The 17,906-nt window shown below is 44.3% G+C and overlaps 3 protein-coding genes across 5 annotated transcripts in view; all 3 read right to left on the bottom strand.

Annotated features, from left to right (window-relative positions):
- The window catches only part of LOC101061786 (F-actin-uncapping protein LRRC16A), a 33,849-nt gene extending 32,286 nt beyond the window's left edge, over positions 1–1,563 (bottom strand). For 2 of the 3 annotated variants that reach the window (XM_029838872.1, XM_003966028.3), the window contains exon 1: positions 1,114–1,562. In XM_029838872.1, coding sequence (XP_029694732.1) covers positions 1,114–1,153 — 40 coding nt within the window. In that variant the 5' untranslated portion in view covers positions 1,154–1,562. Of the gene's footprint in view, positions 1–1,113 lie in introns of all 3 variants that reach the window. The other variant, XM_029838873.1, reaches the window with a different exon arrangement.
- A 748-nt stretch (positions 1,564–2,311) lies between these two features.
- On the bottom strand, positions 2,312–4,471 carry LOC101061564 (tumor necrosis factor receptor superfamily member 11B-like). Its single transcript, XM_011605485.2, has 5 exons — positions 4,347–4,471; positions 3,368–3,761; positions 3,064–3,243; positions 2,900–2,981; positions 2,312–2,818 (listed from the first exon to the last, which is right to left on the bottom strand). Exons 1-5 carry the CDS (start codon positions 4,347–4,349, stop codon positions 2,626–2,628), a joined length of 852 nt encoding a protein of 283 aa, XP_011603787.2. The 5' UTR covers positions 4,350–4,471; the 3' UTR covers positions 2,312–2,625.
- Positions 4,472–5,517: 1,046 nt separating this feature from the next.
- On the bottom strand, positions 5,518–17,346 carry LOC101061342 (tumor necrosis factor receptor superfamily member 11B). Its single transcript, XM_011605484.2, has 6 exons — positions 17,234–17,346; positions 11,574–11,801; positions 11,185–11,329; positions 8,502–8,717; positions 6,692–6,916; positions 5,518–6,616 (listed from the first exon to the last, which is right to left on the bottom strand). Exons 1-6 carry the CDS (start codon positions 17,279–17,281, stop codon positions 6,222–6,224), a joined length of 1,257 nt encoding a protein of 418 aa, XP_011603786.1. The 5' UTR covers positions 17,282–17,346; the 3' UTR covers positions 5,518–6,221.
- Between the last annotated feature and the right edge of the window lie 560 nt (positions 17,347–17,906).

Here is a 17,906-nt window from a genome sequence, read left to right as displayed (position 1 = left end):
TAAAGGACAGTGACAACTTGTTCAGATTCCTTGTGTGTCTGGGTCCATTAGAAATACAGCAAATTACTCAGCAGTGTAACAATATCTGCCTTTTCTCCTCCATTTGCAGCAAACTGTTGAGTACTTCTGTGTGATGCTGAATCACCCACGGTGTTGACAAAGGCTGGTTCACCCTGACAATGCCACGTGTCACCAGGATGATGGCAGACCAAATTCCTGGTATTAAATAAGCACTGTCAGACAGATTAGTCATCTACATCAGGAGGATTCTTGGCGAGGGAGGCAGCTTCTCGGGTCGGGGTTTGAGTGCAAGTTGAAAAATGATCTTCGTGCCAGGGTAAGGGGTTGTGTTTGAACGGGTACTTATCTCATTACCACTGAGATAATTATCCTATAACCAAGTTCCTTTTAATTCCAGTTAAGAGCTTAAAACAGACGATCATACTGAGCCCTAGCAAAGCAAATGAGTAAACCGTTAAAGTATGAATGCACAACTGGCCAATGACTGAGCAGTTTTTCCCCTTCAAACAGCTCATCAAACATCACACTTGGCTGCCAAGAATTGAGCTCCTTCCCTAAACAAAGAGACTCTGAGCTTGCAGGGTCTATGTGCCCACATTTAGCCTAAAATGCAGTATCATAAAAGAAGAAAGAGTTGGTCAAACCCCAGAAACTGTTTAGGGGGTTTCTGTTTGGCTTATAAATAACAGGCTGGACACCTGCACCTAAATAATTAAAATGTTCTTCCAAATATAGTCTCTATTTCGCTATAACATTAGCCCAGTCAAGATCTGGTGTGTACACAGCACATTGAAGTAAATTCTAAACAGCCTGTTTATACTGTATAAACAGACTGTTCTGACTGGTTTATCAGTAGGAAATTAAGTAAACCTCCTGTAATTTAAGGAGTAAACCAATCTGTCCATGTATGGCTCTTGGAGTTATTTTTTTTACTATTACAGGAGATGCAGAATTAAAGCTGTTTGCCTGCCACAGCCAGCAATAAATGGGGTTTATTGGATTAGTTCAAGAAGGTCTCGCTCCGGAGCGCATGCACGCACTGATTGTTCCAGCGTGGACACATGGCTGCGAATGATCCGCGTCGGTTCTTACCCACAAGCTCTTTGGGGACCTCTGACACCTCTTCACCCATTTCGCTGCAGATTTGTTTTTAAAAAAGATCCCTCAAAAACAGCCGGGAGAAAGTCCAGTCAACGCATGAGAAAGGAGGACCCAGTTCCGAGGAAGAAAAGACGAGCGTGAGACGCAGAGGTGTCAGGTGGTGCCGACGCCGGTTACACGCGTCCCTCCGTCTCTCGCGTTGTCCGGACAATGTAACCGCGTTTCCGTGCGCTCATCTCGCTCCCGTGCGTAGAGGGTCCAAGGCTGGAGTGCTGCAGGAAGACGTGGGATAAATGAATAAAATGGAAGAACCCTACGATCTCCTTAAAGTCATGCTGAAACGCGAGCAGATTCTGCGCTCCGCGGATATGATCTGACTGGGAGCTCTCTCACATCCTTCCCTGCTTTGGTCCCACCGTAAAAGCGACACCAGCCAATAGTGGGATCCGGAGCCCCTCCCCGTTCGGTGATGCCACAGCCGAGAGCCGATGCGGTGCCGCTGCTGTGTGTGGCGTGGCAGGAGGAGGCGTTGATTGTGTGCAGACCGATGTTAATGAGCAGGCAGCGCCAGGGCCGCAGAGATAAGAAATAGGGACCTCTAGCGGCCAGTAGGGGGATTGCATTGGGTCAATCCTATCAGGACACAGGGCCTTTCCCTTCTTATTATTAACTTCTAATCAATACAAATTGAAAGAGTTTTTACATTTTAAAAAAAAAGTATCACCAGGATAGAAATTTTACTCTGGAGCCCTGTTATGGGTTAGTGTTTGCACTTTTTCCATAAATTTCTCTGTGATAGAAGCAACTCGCATGTTGTCAACCACCATTTTTATTTTTGTGTGTGCGTGTCTGTTGAAGGGGTGGGGGGTGGAGGGGGGTAGGGGAGCACAAGGGGAGTGCAGACCTCTCCCCAGCAGGTTATTTACCCACATATAGTGGATCAACCCCATAGAATAATATTTGAAGCACTAGTCATACAAGGTTGCATATATATTGGATTGCTTTATGATCATTTCCCTCTAGCTTTTATCTTGTTCTTTAATTTTTGGATGACCAATGGTCAAAGTCTGTCTCGAATCCAGAACATTACCAAAGTGTAATAATCTGTTTCTTTGTCCAGTGTCAACATTATTTTCTTCAGTCAGATATGTGACGGCTGAGGTAACTACTTGTCACAATTCTCAGTGCGTCCCATTGACACGCTGTATTGTAAACGTGAGAGAAGAAACAGCGACATCGCTCGACAAGTTTACAGAATTACATCCGGCAGTGCGCAACTCGATTTCTTGCATTTCCCAAGATTTACTTGTCACAAAATACAGGCAACATTTTTTTTAGTTTAAAGTTTACTCATTATAAAGCTTATACTCACTTAAAAATACAAAATATTTAGCGCAGTAGAAAATAACATTATCATGCACTTCAACACGCATTTCAAATTAGAATTACAATCCAATAATAATTTCGAGTGGGCAAAAATGACCCCCAAAATGCCCTTCTGTGTCAAATGGAATTGCAGTTTAGGGCAGAGACGGTTTTCTCTAGTTTGTCTGCCAGCGAGTTGAGCTGCGTTGCCCTCAGCACCTCCGGCAGTTTCTTCAGCTGCTCCACAGGCGCCTCGGACAACCATAGCGTGATCTGCTCCAGCAGGGTACCCCTGTGTCTGGAGACTGGCCTGCCCGGCTTAGAGACGTACCTGACGGAAGGAGGTGACGTGTATACTTTAGGTGAGCGTAAGAAAGAGGGTTGCAGTGATTTATAAGACAGCGAAGCTCACCTGGCGACGAATTTCCTCATTTTCCCCAGACGCATCCGCTGCGTCTTGAAGAGTCTAGAGACGATCACCCTGTAGATCTCACCTGAGAACACGAGTTGCTCCATTGAAAAAATATCAACCCTCATAAATTGCTGGTGATAAAAAGATCTTTTTAAAGAACTGACCCTGACTGGCAAGATCCTCGCAAGTGCCGCACACCGCGTCATGGTACACTGATCCGCAGAGGAGCACATTCTGTCCCGGTGCGCATTCCCGGTGTTTTACGCACGGATCCTCCGCAGAAGACGAATTGGAGAAATAGCCATCAGCGCAGTGTTCACACACGGTGTCCGTTATGGACGTTCCTGGAAGACGATTGCGACAACCTTTTTTCCAGGGAGTCCCTCATCTTGAAACATTACTGCTATAGTGAGACTGGGGTGCCTGGTTCCCCCTTCCTCCAAATCAATCAGACAGATCGTTCCATACCTTTGGTTTTGACTCCCAGGCCAGGCTTGCACTCTGAATGCCTGAAGCAAAAGTCAGAAGACGAGTAGAAGCCCTCCTTACACCGACAGACCCTGTTGCTGGTGGCCGAGCACTCCGTCTCCACCTCTTGGTTCTCATAGCAGAAGTTGCCGCAGTACAGACACCTGGGCAGGTAGTTCCACAGCTCGGTGAAGTGATTCTCCCCGCATGGCACACACTTGGTCGACGTGGAGGGTGTGCAGTGCGCGGCCATGTGCGTGCCTGGAGGACATTTGTCACAGAGGAGTGTCTTCCCAGTGGACGGATCTTGGTGCTCATAGGTAGGGGTTGAATCCACCACTGAAGAAGCGCACAGGGCAGATGAAGGAAGAAGGAATAGCAGCTTGACGAGGAGCTGTGGAGAGAGCCGATGGTGTTCGTTACGTCATAATACTACGACGTCCGAACAAGATGCCCTTCAGTACGGATGATTGCGTAAGTCAGCCAATAATATTAAATTAAGCTAAGTATGACGTCGGCATTGGGAACAAGCGCGGGGCAGTCTGGATGAGGGAAGGACCAAACATTGAGTCTAAACAGTTTCATTGATTCCCGTCGAGCAGGATCAACAAAGGAAAACATTTCGCAACATCTGCCTCTGGGAAATTGTGTGTTTTAAACAAACCTATCGGCCGGATCGTAATATTTACACTGAAGCTAAAGTTTGGATGAAAGGAAACTGCAAAGTTTCCTTTCATCAGGATTAGTGAAAATTAATAGGATTTGAAAAGAAAGATAGAAAATATGTCATTTCAGCCTTAACAACCATTTATAACTACAGTATATCTGATTTTAAGGAATCTAAATGAAAGCATAACACGTTTTTCTCTCCTGAATTTACATAAAACCAAAAATCTCGACCCTGTATCTCACTGAGTTAGCCTGCAGAGCATCACAACGAACAGAAATACATCATTAAAAAACACCCCACACGACTCACCATGACGTCGTTTTGGTCGTAACTGCTGTTTAGGTAGAATTGAGAGGAGAATCATATTCGAATTTATAGGGGAAGTATTGGGGGTGTGTGTTTTTCTGTGGTGGCTGATGTGTGAAACCACAGAGGTCAATATGCAACGGGGATATTTAACCTGTACCATAGCAAAAGATTTTATTTTGGGGTACATTTCTATAAATACTGTCTCGTATCCAGAGATGAAGCCCACTTTGCTCTAAAATATCATGTCACACCAGTTTCAACTATATTCATATTGCCTGTAAAAACCAACTCGGGGATTTGGGGCTTGTGACTCACTGATTTTGCCACTGTGAAATTTACAGCATTTTGTCTTTATTTTCTTTACGAAAAAAAAAAAAATCCTAAACTTTCTGCAGTTCAAATCTAAAACGAAATAAAATCATTGCCTGCATACTGGTTGATGAAACATCTGAAAATACAGTCAGGAAGTCAGCATTTTCCATTGAGAAGATACGGCAATCGGTATGTTACGAGCTGAGTCAAACCTATATCGACATATTTGTCATTTCCTCCCCGGTTTCCACCAGAATATGTCTTAAAACTTACACCACAGGGTGCAGCTCCAATGAATACGAGACTGGAGAAACCCCCTTTGAGCTGAAACATGAGCTGTTCTTGTAAATATTGTCAGCATATTCTTCAACCTCATTGCCAGATTTTACATTTCATTGTTTAATTCTGGCTTTTTGATGACATCCTCTCCTCCCCACCAAGCACAAGTGACCTTCACGTCACTTCACTCATCTAAATCAAGTTGAATTCCAGCGAAACACATGGATACTGCCACAGTGAAGGACAAAAAAGGTAACGTGGAAGGTCTCCCACGGAGAGGGTCGATGATCCACAGGATGTGAGCAACGTGGATGGAATCCTCTCAAACGTTTACGCACCATCATTCCTCCCAAGTGTAAATGAAACTTTATTTAACCACTTGGCTACAGTTAAAGAGTTGAAGTCAGACTGAAACGAGCCTGTAAATGCCAGCAAAGATAAATAGGTTGTATAAAAAATTCTCTTTCCTGCACGTACGTGCCCAGAACCGCATTGCTACAAGGCTGCATGATGGCTGGTCGCAGGTTTCCAACATATAAAAGTACAAAAAAGTATAAAAGTACCAAAAAATAAAATAAAATAATTACAAACTCGTTTTAATCAGAGCATTAGTGTTTACACAAGCTTAAACGGGAGCAGTATGGCAAAAATAGACAATAAAGAACATAGGTTTCCAAATATAAAGGTGAAACCCATTAAACAAATATCACTTCATGAGTTTGCAGCATTTGGATCAGATAAAGTAAAAACAAGCCTTTACATATTAAATAGACAACAAATTGCACTCCTTTATACATTCAAAAAGCTGACAATTATAAAAACAAAAACAAAGATGAGCTTTTTTTGCCGACAATCCAGTCCAAACAAACAAAGAAAAAATTTTAGAATAGAAAACACATATTTCATGATAAAACTATTCCTTCCTCTCAATCAGCGAGAAAGCAACTATAATACAGACACAACAGCCAGCTTTCTTTCATAAAATAGTGTAATATTTACATTTTAAATAGTGTTTTTTTTCTTTCACAGACTCTGGTCAGAAAGTTCTTTCTTTTTCTTTACTTGATAATTTTAATTTCCTTTTTAGGTCATTGAACGCATCGCTGCAGACTGATAAAGAGCCTCAGGGTGAATTTGGTAGCCTTCCTGACAAAACATCCTCATTTTGACCTAGGGAATTGGATTAAATGAGGCCTCCTCTTGAGCCTCGGTTGACTCTGAAGTCCTGATATATAACCTGCTCGTTCTCTTCTGCTCACATTATCTCTTTGTACCATCTGGTTCCTATTCATTTAATGGTTTCAGAGCTTTAAAACATGTCTCATCCTGCAGCATGCTGACGAACATCTTCTCGTATAACTTGTGCGCCGAGTTGGCTCCGATGATGCGGCTGATCTTCTTCAGGCCTCGGAGGAGGTAGCGTGGTGCCTCCCTGCTACGCATCACCCTCAGACTGTGCGACAGGCCTTTGGCCAGGTCTAGGTCGTAGTTCGCCGTCTGCCAGAGGTGAAGCAGCTGCAGGATGTACTGCCTGGGGAGGCAGGACGAAACCACAGCCAGGATGTCCTCCTGATGAACTTTGACCCCCGGCAGGCTCTCGGCGACGATCAGGAGGTCGTTCAGGGTCAGGTTTTTCAAGCTGTTGCAGCGGGAGACTTTCCTCTCACAGTGGTGCACCCCTGGAGGGACACGGTCGTAAGTAGAAGCATTCAAATGCAGCACCTGATGCCGGGGAAACGGCGGCGCCACCGTACCTTGTATGATGCCGTAGAGCTTGTCCTGGTCCTTGTTCCGCTCCCGCCACAGCCGCAGCAGCTGAAGCACCTGCTGCTGGGGCGAGCAGGTTTTCTTCAAACGCTCAAGGCTCTTGCGATCCACCTTGCGTCCAGGAAGACTCTCCAGCAGCCTCTCCAGGGGCACCGACGACAGCCGCAGCGAGGAGAGCGACTGGTAGACGGCCTCCTCGCACAGCGTCACATCTGGGCAGAGAAACAAAGTGAAAATCTCTACTGGTTCACGCTGGACACATTATAATGCAGCTATGCTGCTACAATCATGATAGTCATGATTTAAAACATGGCTGGGAAACCTTTATACACACTAGGACATTTTGCATTATCATCATGTTTGGAAGCAGCCTGTGCTGACACTGCACATTATGATGTCACATTGAGGATATTTCTGATGAGTCACAGCGTCACTAAACGCGTCCCTACCATCGTTCTGAAAGGATAATTCAATTCATTTTACTATGAAGGAATTTTGCCCGATTTTTTCAGACCGCAGTGACTCACCCTGCAGACTTGACGTCACAGTCACAATTTCAACACGCGCCACGCGTAACACAGATTTCCGGAATAGAACATGTCAGGCCTTAACCTCTGATATTAGCTGTGTTGGTAGGTCAGCAAGATTAGCTCACTAGCCTGAATCTGAGCAAATTTGAAATGCAAGCTATTGCCCGAGATGTTCGTCACAGAGGTTTCCTTCAGAGTACACACGGCCATGTTTACACTAGTTCTGACTATACTGTGGGCCCTGGAGTTCCATCAGCCTAAGTCTGGCTTTGTTTGTGCATGTTTGTGTGTGTGACTGTTGGCCTGTAATTCAACCGCAACAGAAACAAAGATTTCCCCTCATCCTGGTCCCCACTGGCATCATCTAGCGGAGCCAAACCAAACTGAACCCATTTGTGCTGCAAATCAGTGAACCGGAGTGAGCTGCACCGATGTGGTACGCTAGTTTACTGCTCGCCTAAAATACAGACTGTTTAACTTTTAAAAAAAAAACCTCCAAAACCTTGCAGCGTGAAACTGCCCTGACACTAATTCCGACTTGACACCATTTCTACCTCATCAACTCCGAAGATTGTGAGGTTTTAAACTGTCGGATAGTCGGATTCTGGACATACTGACACTGTAATGTTGGGTTTTCTCCATATCATGTGGCAACTCTGGGAAGTTTTCATCTTTCTTTGTTAAAAAAAACCCAATACAAACAAACATAAAAAAAAACCAGCAGCAAGCTGTGGTGGTGCAGTCCGCAGGTAAACAATTTGAACATTAATGTTTGTGGGCATGTCAGCGTCCCTGAGGGACAGTGGGTTTGAATGAGACACCGTCTGCACCATCTGTACGTGTGTGTTCCTGTGGTTTCTGAGGGTCCAGGACTTCAGGCACATTTTTTGCGTAATTTGTTTTGTGTGTGTTGAATGTGTTGGCTTGACATCTCTTGATTTTCCCTGTTATTATCATTCAGGTATGTCGCAGACATAGTGGATCCATCAGGGGTCATTACGACAGCAGTGCCTGGAACATGCCCTTCACCCCCACGCTCTGTGTTGGTGTTCAAACACGCAAGAACTTGGAAAAGAATGGAATCTGGACGGCGGACCCGACCGAGGAAATCCCCCGCGCCGGAGAGAAACGACTGAAATGATTCGGTTTGTTACTGATACGAAGCTGTTGACAATTGGGGTTTTGGTTGGAAAACACCATTGGATGCGTGCGAGGTCGCATTCCGGAGCCTCCCCATCGGAACCCTGCGGCGTCCTGAACATCTCACCATTGTGGCACAGGGCGTGATGATCAGAGCACTCCAGCATGGCCGCCTTGTCCTGGGTGGCGCAGAGGCTGTCCGTCGTGGATGTGCCCCACCTCAGGGTCTTAAAGCCCAGATTGGAGCAGTTCCTGTGGGGCTGACAGGGCTCGGTGGAAGAGTCGCTGGCGGAGAAGTGACCAACAGGACAGCGTTCGCACACCGTGTCACTCACTGGGGTCCCTTAAAAGAGAGGAAGATAATTGGTCAGTTCCACCATTTTAAGAGATTTAATCCCATATAAACCCATCAAGGCTACTAAAGTGCTTCCATTAAATATCGGTGCTGTAGCCTGCGTGTTGCATACGCCATATCGGTTACGCTGAGGCATTATTTTGTCTTCTCACGCTGAGCTCAGACCGAGGATTTCTAAGAACTGCGACCGCAGCTGAGAGATAAATGTCAATCATTGGAGCACAATGCCGTAAGTGAGTCACTCGGTTCGGTTTCAGTTTCACCTGGGAAATATTGCGTCATCTCGCCCCAGCCGGGGCTACATGTGTCGCTGCAGTGACATGTCAAAAGCTGCAAGGCCAGGTGTTCTCTGAGGGAGAACATCCAGGCCGACTGGAGCCAGGGACAGATCAAATGCTGAAGTCCAACATTCACTTTCCGGCACCTTGTGACAACAACAAGCAAATATTCCTGTTGCTGATCGATTATTTCCTCAAAATCAACACTGTCACTTCTGGGACACAAAAACACGCGCTGATGTCACAGCTGATAACTGTTCACCTCGATGAGTTCTTTTTAACTTTCTTTTTGTTGTTGCTGTTATTTTAATTCAAAAACTTGTCATTCTATAAAAGGAAATTTCTACCATTTGACTGAACGAATCAATTTTACTAGAGGAGAGAAACGATGGGTGTCATAATGCGTCATTTCCTGGTGCGGTATGCGACCTTCAGCACTCAGGCTTGGTGGAACAGTGACCTATTAATAAGTTCTACATGTGTATACGTGTTCTACGGTGTTTTATTTTTATGATCTTTGATTTTTGATCAGCACAGGGTGGAATCATAATGAGTGGGAGGATCCTTCGTGTTTATCAGATTTGACCTTTGAAGAGTTTCCCCGCAATGCTGTGTTCCTGTGTGAAACCATTACAGCAGCTAACATGAGAACATAAAACCACTGACATGCATAAGCCAAGTGATGTTTCCTGTGATGTCATAGCAGATTTAACACAATCGAACTAGAATGAGTAATAAATACTGTCGAATTTGCACCTCAGTTCAGTTGGAAAATGTCATATCAACATATAGTTTTCATATTAGCAGAGGAGAGGAGAGGAGAGGAGAGGAGGGGAGGGGAGAGGAGAGGAGAGGAGAGGAGATTGAACCAGATATTTTTTTGAACGTTGTTCATTCAGCATTCAGCAAACAATTTGTGCCCACTTTTCTAGTAAGGAAATCTCTTGCTGGGGTTCCCTTTTACTAGACTTTTGTGCGTAACACAAACAGGAACACACGTCCAGTGAATATTCGGAGTCAACATATTCTTCTGATTGTTTAAATACGAGATATCGCATATGATGCAGCTACTCTTTCACATGACTGAAACATGACCTATGGGGTGAGTGATCCAACCACTGCCCCACTGGAGCATCCATCCAAAATGACATTTAGTGTGATTGGATACGTCACACTTGACCACAGAGTGACTGCGTTGAGGCGTTGCTGAATGGATCGGGTGAAGCTGTTTATCATTTCCACGTTTTATCCTCTCTAAAATGCTGCACTGGCAAAATCGTGACATTCACGGAAAATATCATGATCCATCCTCACACTGTAAAAACTGTGAGGATGACTTTTTCTTTCCATAAACATCACCCTGCAGAAAGACTCGGTATTTGTATGTTGCCATCACCGAGAAATAAACACCGCTTTTGACTTTATTTATTTAGATACTTTTAATTTAAACCAGTCATCTGAAATCAGACAACAGGAGATCGCGCCAGGCTGCTGCAAGCGGCTCCATCTTTCTTTAATTTATCACACTTTAAAATAGCATTATTATGAGGTAGCTGATTAAAAATCTATTTTTACAAGAATGTCTCTAAATTCGTATCAAACTTCAGTCCACTGAATTATAGCTGCGCTGGAAGTAGGTTTGTACCTTCCACTAATTAAAGATTTAAATCTGCCTAAACTCAACAGAAGTCCCATTGTCTCTCTTTGAGGCTTCTTTGCCAATTATTAAATTGGAAACACAGGCGGAACAAATAGGCATTTTGCTCTACTCTATTCATTTGAATTTAGAACAAACACTGTACCTGTATCTAAAAGGTCATGAGCAAATGATTAGGAACATGAGATTTTAAAAAAACAAACAGTAAACACTGGTTCTGAAAAAAAAGAAGAAATATGAGCATCTGGAATAGGTCAGACACACAAATGACACACAAAGAGGAAGATGAAAGAGACAGGAGAAAAAGGCTTCCCATGGTGCAAAAGAAGAGATTTAAGGAAAAATATAATATACAGCAAAGGGTTTCTGTTAAAAATAAACCCACATAATAAACCAAGCACGTGTCTTATTAAGTCTTGTCTTAAAAGTCTTATTAAGCTCATTGATCTTCAGACAGAGAAATAATCTTATATACAGACGACCTTATCGCGAAGAAAAATCAATGTAATCCCGTTCTTACCTGCAGCTGTCACTCCATAGCCTGGCGGACAGCTATTGTGTGCAATGCAAAATTCCACCACTAGGTGGTAGCCTGGCGCGCACTCGCAGAGCTGATCATGCGTTCTGTTACACTGCTGCTTGACAAGTTGCCTCTCTTTACACACCTAGACACACACACACACACATACACGAAAAGCAGTCACACACCTGTTGCATGTACAGCATACATAAGACAGCATATGAATCACAATGTATTTTTTACGATGGGGAAAACTTTTGAAAAAAAGAAAAAACAAAGATGTTCATCTCAGGGAAAGACAGTAGCAGGGAAAGGAATTCCGAAGATTCCCGAGTTTATCTGTGTACAGAAGAAAACCAGCATTGCTAAACATTTGGGTTCATACATACTGAGGTGCAGAACTGGCACGTATCTCCCCAGTGCCAATTCTCTGCAAAGTGCTTCTCGGGGCAGGCCTGGCACTCTGTGGGAGCATCAGCCGTGCAGTGAGTTTTCACGGCTGTGCCTGGCGGGCACTGGTCACACATCAGGAGGTCTGAGGTCACAGGGTCAAGGTATTGGTATTTTGGTGGGTCACCCTGCTGCTGGAAGGCCCAGGAAAGGGAAGCAGTGATGAGCTGCAGGAAAAAAACAAGGACTTCAACTCCAATGGCATGAAAATCATGTTGTGCATAGCTCTCTCTTTTTTTTGTTTTGTTTTGGAGAGCTTCCCAACAAAGCTTCCAGTAAACCAGAGTTCACAGAAAGGTCACAGCTGTAAGATTAAAGGTCCCGGTGGAGAGGGTCCTGAGGCGACTTCTCCCTGCTCTACAGAAGACACTTCAGGAAGGACGTCCATCTGCAGTATTGGAGACAGATCACTGCATATCTCTGCATGTCAGTCACTTTTTTATTTTTTTTAAAATCCCTGATGGGCTGCAGCCACTGAGCCTTTGAAGTGAGTAGGACTGCACAAACTGTTTGGTAGTCATTGCTTCAAAACCTGTATGTAATTTCCAGAGAAGATCAGGCCGAAAAACTATGACCACTCAGTACGCCTGACACGCAGCAGGTCGATGCGCGCCAGATGTCGCGGATGTCTGCTCACTAAATCAGTTTAGCTGTTGTTTCTGCGGACTTTCCCGTTGGCCAGGACACATCTTCACTGCTTGAGCAAAATAACAATGGGCCGTCCGTACATTGTGTGCATGTGTGTGTGTGTGTGTGCCTGACTGTGGTTGTTCTAGTTGCCACCACAGTTGTGGATCTTCCAAAAACGAATGAAAAACGCCTCATTTCAGGAGCGCACAGTAAAGAAATGTGTTGGTTACTGCTCGCGCTGACATGGATGTGTGTTGCGCGTCACTGATTGCTATGTGTTCGCCTCTCCTGGATACTGTTTATAAAAAGAGCTGTCAGAGGTTGCTGGGCTTTCCCCTGTCTGCATGAGTGCAACATGCACATTTCTCATTTACTTTCTACTCGTAAACATTAAGAAAATAGCAGCGGCTATAATACAGTACAGACCATTCTGTGTAGCCTTAACTGATATAAATGCACTTGTTTTTCTTTTCTTCTTTACTTTATTTGTTCCTTGCACAACTCAGTTTTAACAAGAAAAAAAAACAGCTTCCCTTTATTCCGGTGTTTTTATTTTTCCGAATTCAATATATATCATATCAAGACACAGTAAAAATAGAGAGATTTAAGAATTAAGAATTTCCCCTCCGTAAAACAAATTTTGGCTTCAAGCTGTGTGGCAAGTGCAACGGTTTCCCCGGCAAATCCTACAGATCCATGAATGCCAGTGTGCTGGGAGACTTACATCCCCAGTGATGTACTGAGTGGCACCATGTGTCCATAGCACAGGTGGCCACGGCAGGGATCAAACTCTAATCGGGGCCTCAGTTTTAAAATGGTGAGTATAGACCGTATTAAGCTCTGAGGCCACATCCAATTGGTTCAAACATATAAGAGAGCGGCGTGTGCTGAGGGACTCTGAAGGTCACCCCTGAAGGTCACCTGGGCTTTAGCACAAGTTACATATGGGTACACTTGTTGCTTCAGACTTTGATTGGATTCAGTCTGTCAGAGACTATCATCAGTGATGAGATCCAGTGAGTCCGAGCACATGTGGAAAACATCGCTGTTGTTTTCCCTCCTTTTACTTCCAAATTACAGCACAGTATTTAGGGTGGACTTGCTACTCGCTAGGTAAAATTCATGCGAGCTAACTGATGCAAAATAGTTGTCCAGGTGTGTGTTGCTCCGATCATCAGCACATCTTAGTAAAGAAAGTGTTTAAAGGTGCATCCTATTTACATAGAGGCTGATCTCCTCGGAATGAGCTGTCTCTGTTTACCTCGAGTCAGCAGCTTTTTATTTAACACTAAACTGATCAGATAGATCTGAACCTATCTGTCTGTGTGTGTGTGTGTGTGTGTGTGTGTGTGTGTTTGTGTGTGTGTGTGTGTGTGTGAACCTTTCACCCTCTTTATTCTCTCAGAAGATCAACATCAGGAATGACTCCTAGAAACCCCAATTACACAGCAGCCAGGTTCCACTGACAGCTGCAATCCTGCTGTTAACATAATTAGAGAAAGACTTAGCAAGATGGATGTCCTACATGAAAGAATGCTGGCTGAGAGGAAAAGGATGGATGTGACTATAAAGGCAATCCCAGTGTTCTACCTTCGAGCGTTGTGTTTAGGGCAGCAGCTACATCTGAATGACTCTAACTGAAAACCCAAATTTCAAAGCAATTTGCAGGAATTGGCAGGTTTTAACCATAGCGACTCACATCCTCTTAAAATAACACACCCCAGGTTTAATTTGCCTCATTTGTCATGCGTCCTGGATCTCGGTTTGAAATTTCTGTAGTACACACAGAGAAATCTGCGTAATCTTCTACAACTCTAAAAGAAGCGGAAAAAAAAAATCCATTCCAAATCCGTGTTTTGAGTTGCAGGCAGGGAATTCGCAGCCGCTCACCCTGGAACATTTTTATGACTTGGCACACCTACAGTCGACAGCTCCCCAGTCAGATTCGGCTGTATGGTTGTGACATGAGCGCAGATTGTTGCAGCAAAAGCTTGATATCAGCTGTATAAAAAAATAAATCCAGTTTACACCAGACAAGGAGGCAACAAACACAGCTGACAACAGTTTATATCCACAGGGGAGAGATGAATATCTATGAATGGCTAATGCAAAACCCTCCAAGTACTTTCAAAGCCCAGCCAAAATGATTTTTTTTTATCTACAAAAACCAGCGTATGTACGGCTAACACAAGGTTAGCTTTAAGGTTATGGTGCGAGAAGAGCCCAAGGCCCCGAGGGACCAAACCACACCTCACCAATGTACCCAGTCTGCACATGGCTTCAGTTAACTGCAGAATGCAGGTGGTCTGAGGGGGGATTCCAGCAGTGTGTGTGTTTGTTCTTGTACATGCTATATTGTGAGGACCAGAATATCAATCTCACATGAGGACATTTTGCCTGGTCCTCAAAGGAGGACCAGAGGACAGTTTGAGGGTTAAGACTTGGATAAGGTTGGCTGGAATGGTTAAGGTTAGAATTGGGTTTAGGTTAAGGTCAGGGTAAGGTCAGGGTTAGGGTAGGCGGCTGGAGAATAGATTATGTCAACATAAGTCCTCACAAAGATACATATTCATATGTAAGTGTGGGGCTATGGGAAATCTGTTTTTATTACTCTCACAGAGATATAGGCTCCATCAGATATTACTTTTTTTTTCTCTAAACAAATTAAAGCCAGTCACTCAGCTGGAAGTTGCACTTTAATTTAAGAATGTCAGCTATATGAAATATATCCTAGATTTGGGAATGAATCTGTCGGTCTGCATTTCCAAAATTAGATTCTAAATGAAACGACTGATGAAGCTGTGAGCAAAGTGTGTTTAGACCAATGCAGGGAGGAGGCAAAATGCAAGAAAACCATAAAAAAAAACACCTATTGGGTGATTGGCACAGTCACTGTGAGGTGATTTTAGAAAAATTAAAGCTAAAAGGAATTAAAATAAAATAACCAAATCCCCCACACACGCACGCACACACACACACACACACACACACACACACGCGCACACACGCACGCACACATACACACAAACACACACACACAAACGTCTGCTATCAGTCCTACTGTTGATAGAAAAGGGGAAGTCTGATGGACGGAAGTAACTTCCAAGAGTGATTTCTGACTGAACGTTTGTGCTTGTTTGTTTAAAACCTGTAGATCCCTTATTTTCACACACCCTCCGTGGAAAAAACAAAGGAGACACAATGTCATCCGCCAGGCTGTCCCGGTGACCTACTGGGTGTCTGCGGACAGGCTGACGGGTTTAGGGAAGTTACTGTCAACGGCCTTGACTGAGTCATGAATGGGAGGAATATAAAAGGAACCCAAATAAAAGATAAAAACAGAGGGACATAGAGTATGTCTGCAATGTGGTGTTGCAGCTCTCTGATTGGTCGGATGGCTGCTGCAGTCAAAGCAAGCACAAGAAGGGATCCTCGAACCCTATCCTCCACCAAACTAACCATTTTGCTCCTTTGCACTAAATGTACGGCAATATTTTTTCCACTGAGATCATCCCAGAGAAAAGACCACAACGCCAACCCCGTGTGTTTGAAGCATGCACGGACGCAGGTAGAGTTGCATGTGTTGCACGTTCCCCTCGTCATCTTTGGCAAGTCAATGTTTTGGTAATAGGATCGCGAGACAAAACAAGCAGAGAATCAGTCAGAAAGGCATGAGAGATTGTGAGCCTTGCAGATTGGGCGACTGGCTGGGTGCTGACAGTCGGGGTTGACAGAGATGACTGACTCACTAGTTGGCTGGATACAGTAGATGCTTGTTTAGCTGGCAAAAAAAAAAAAAACCTCCCGCCCAAGGATGGATGAATGCAGGAACGTTGCAACAAAATCCTGCCTATTTTAGGCAGGTGGTAAAGTGCAGTTTAAATTCAAATTATAAAAGTGGGAGCACCCGCGGGCACAAACATTCATCTGTATTGCACAGCCGTGACGAATAAATACACAGAAAAGATGCGATGGGGCAGATTGCACAGCGTTCTGTGGCTCGTCTCTGAAACACCTCCGTAGATGAACATGTGCAACACCCATAAAAGACCTCAACCCAGCCGAGAGCGTCAAACCTGCATGCAGCAAACCGCCCATGCCCTGAGGCACACGTTTAAAAAAAATAAGACAAAAGGCCTTCAGAAGTGCAGCACAACCAATTAGTTGTGACACACGTGGTAAACACCGTACTTGGAGCCCAACATCTCTGTTTAGGCCTGACAGGTTTCAGTTGAGCAATGTCACTGGCCGTGCAGCATTTTAATTCCTGATCAAAGAGGGCTCTGCTCTTCTATTTGGAGCAAAGCTTGAGTAAATAGAGGGAACATCGTGAATTTACAAAGCTCAGAGGCTGAATCTGATTCTGTGTGTTGATTAAAACCTGACTGACAGCAGATGCAATCATTTCTATGGACCTTGATCAAAGCAGCATGTTAGTCGGGGTTAGAGAGAAATTTGAGCGCTCAGAGAACAGGTGCTCTATTGTCAACCCTTAAGTTAGTTGCAGTCAGGCACAAATCCCGGTCCTTTATGGAAATGTCATGCAAATATCATATGCAAACACTCGAGGCAGATATAATGGAGTGATTTTACTTCATGAGCTTTTAAACAGCTTAAATGGGTGCAGCACAAGGAAAACATCCTGATTTGCAGGATGGTATCTAAAAAAAAAAATAAGCCAGTCCCGACAACGAGCCTTGTGTCAACTGCGCCTCCGATGCGCACAGATAAGAATGTCAGCTGTTAAATCCTGCACACGACCGCGCACAAGCCCGACGTCTGATCATTTTAGTTTCCGACAACTGATCGTGCCGTTTTCACTTCTTTAGACCAAATAATCCCCATCTCGCAATAGTCCGATGTTAGGAGGGGAGAACCCGCGGGAAGTGTCCCCCTGCGCTCCCGGGGATCACGTTGGATCGTCGTGAGGAGACGCCGACGAAAAAAACAAGCTCTTATTAGTACTCACCAATATCAGTTTCATTGTCGGGTTGGATTTCAACGTCCGAGCGCACATCCTCAATGCGAAAGAGTGGACTGCGATGTGATGGGGTCTCCATCACAGATCACTTCTTATACTGCGCAGGGAGAGAGAGAGGGAGGGAGAGAGGGAGGGAGAGAGAGAGAGGGAGAGAGAGAGAGAGAGATCACACCCACATTATCATTTACTGATCCTCTCTCTCTCCTCCCATCCCCTAAAAATAAATGCTTGCATTCTTGCAAAGTTGTGAAGGGGAATGGATTCGCAATAAAAGCCCCAGCCTGAAGATGATGTCAGCTTCATTCATGAAAACAACTTTTAAACTGCCATCACGCTCCATAAAAATCCGCAATAAAACGAGATTTCGTCAATTTGACGAGGCTGAAAAAAGGGGTGTTTTTTCCTTTTAATTTGCAATATTGACTGGTGAATGCGAGTGTGTGACCTGACAGGAGAGATGACTCCTCACCGTGATGTTGCAAAACAGCAGTATATCATCAGGACAGCAGTTTTGGATTCTACAAGCAGACTGTCACACACCCAGTGAGTCAAACAAATTATTTCAACCACCATGAATAAAGAGTTACGAAAGCGCATGATTGACGGCAAGACAGTTTCACTATGTCAGGATCTTTTTCCCCCTCTGCTTTTAAAACTAACA

The sequence above is a fragment of the Takifugu rubripes genome, chromosome 7, assembly GCF_901000725.2.
Source record: "Takifugu rubripes chromosome 7, fTakRub1.2, whole genome shotgun sequence".
NCBI lineage: Eukaryota > Metazoa > Chordata > Actinopteri > Tetraodontiformes > Tetraodontidae > Takifugu > Takifugu rubripes.
This window is presented reverse-complemented; position numbering and strand designations above follow the sequence as displayed.

Coding starts and splice junctions, on each gene's coding strand:
- LOC101061564 (XM_011605485.2), bottom strand. Junction 3,244..3,367: donor CCTGGGAGTCAAAACCAAAG/GTATGGAACGAT, acceptor ATCGTCTTCCAG/GAACGTCCATAACGGACACC. Junction 2,819..2,899: donor ATGAGGAAATTCGTCGCCAG/GTGAGCTTCGCT, acceptor TCCTTCCGTCAG/GTACGTCTCTAAGCCGGGCA.
- LOC101061342 (XM_011605484.2), bottom strand. CDS start 17,281: ATGTGCGCTCGGACGTTGAAATCCAACCCGACAATGAAACTGATATTG. Junction 11,802..17,233: donor CGACAATGAAACTGATATTG/GTGAGTACTAAT, acceptor TTTTTCCTGCAG/CTCATCACTGCTTCCCTTTC. Junction 6,617..6,691: donor GCTCTACGGCATCATACAAG/GTACGGTGGCGC, acceptor GTGTCCCTCCAG/GGGTGCACCACTGTGAGAGG.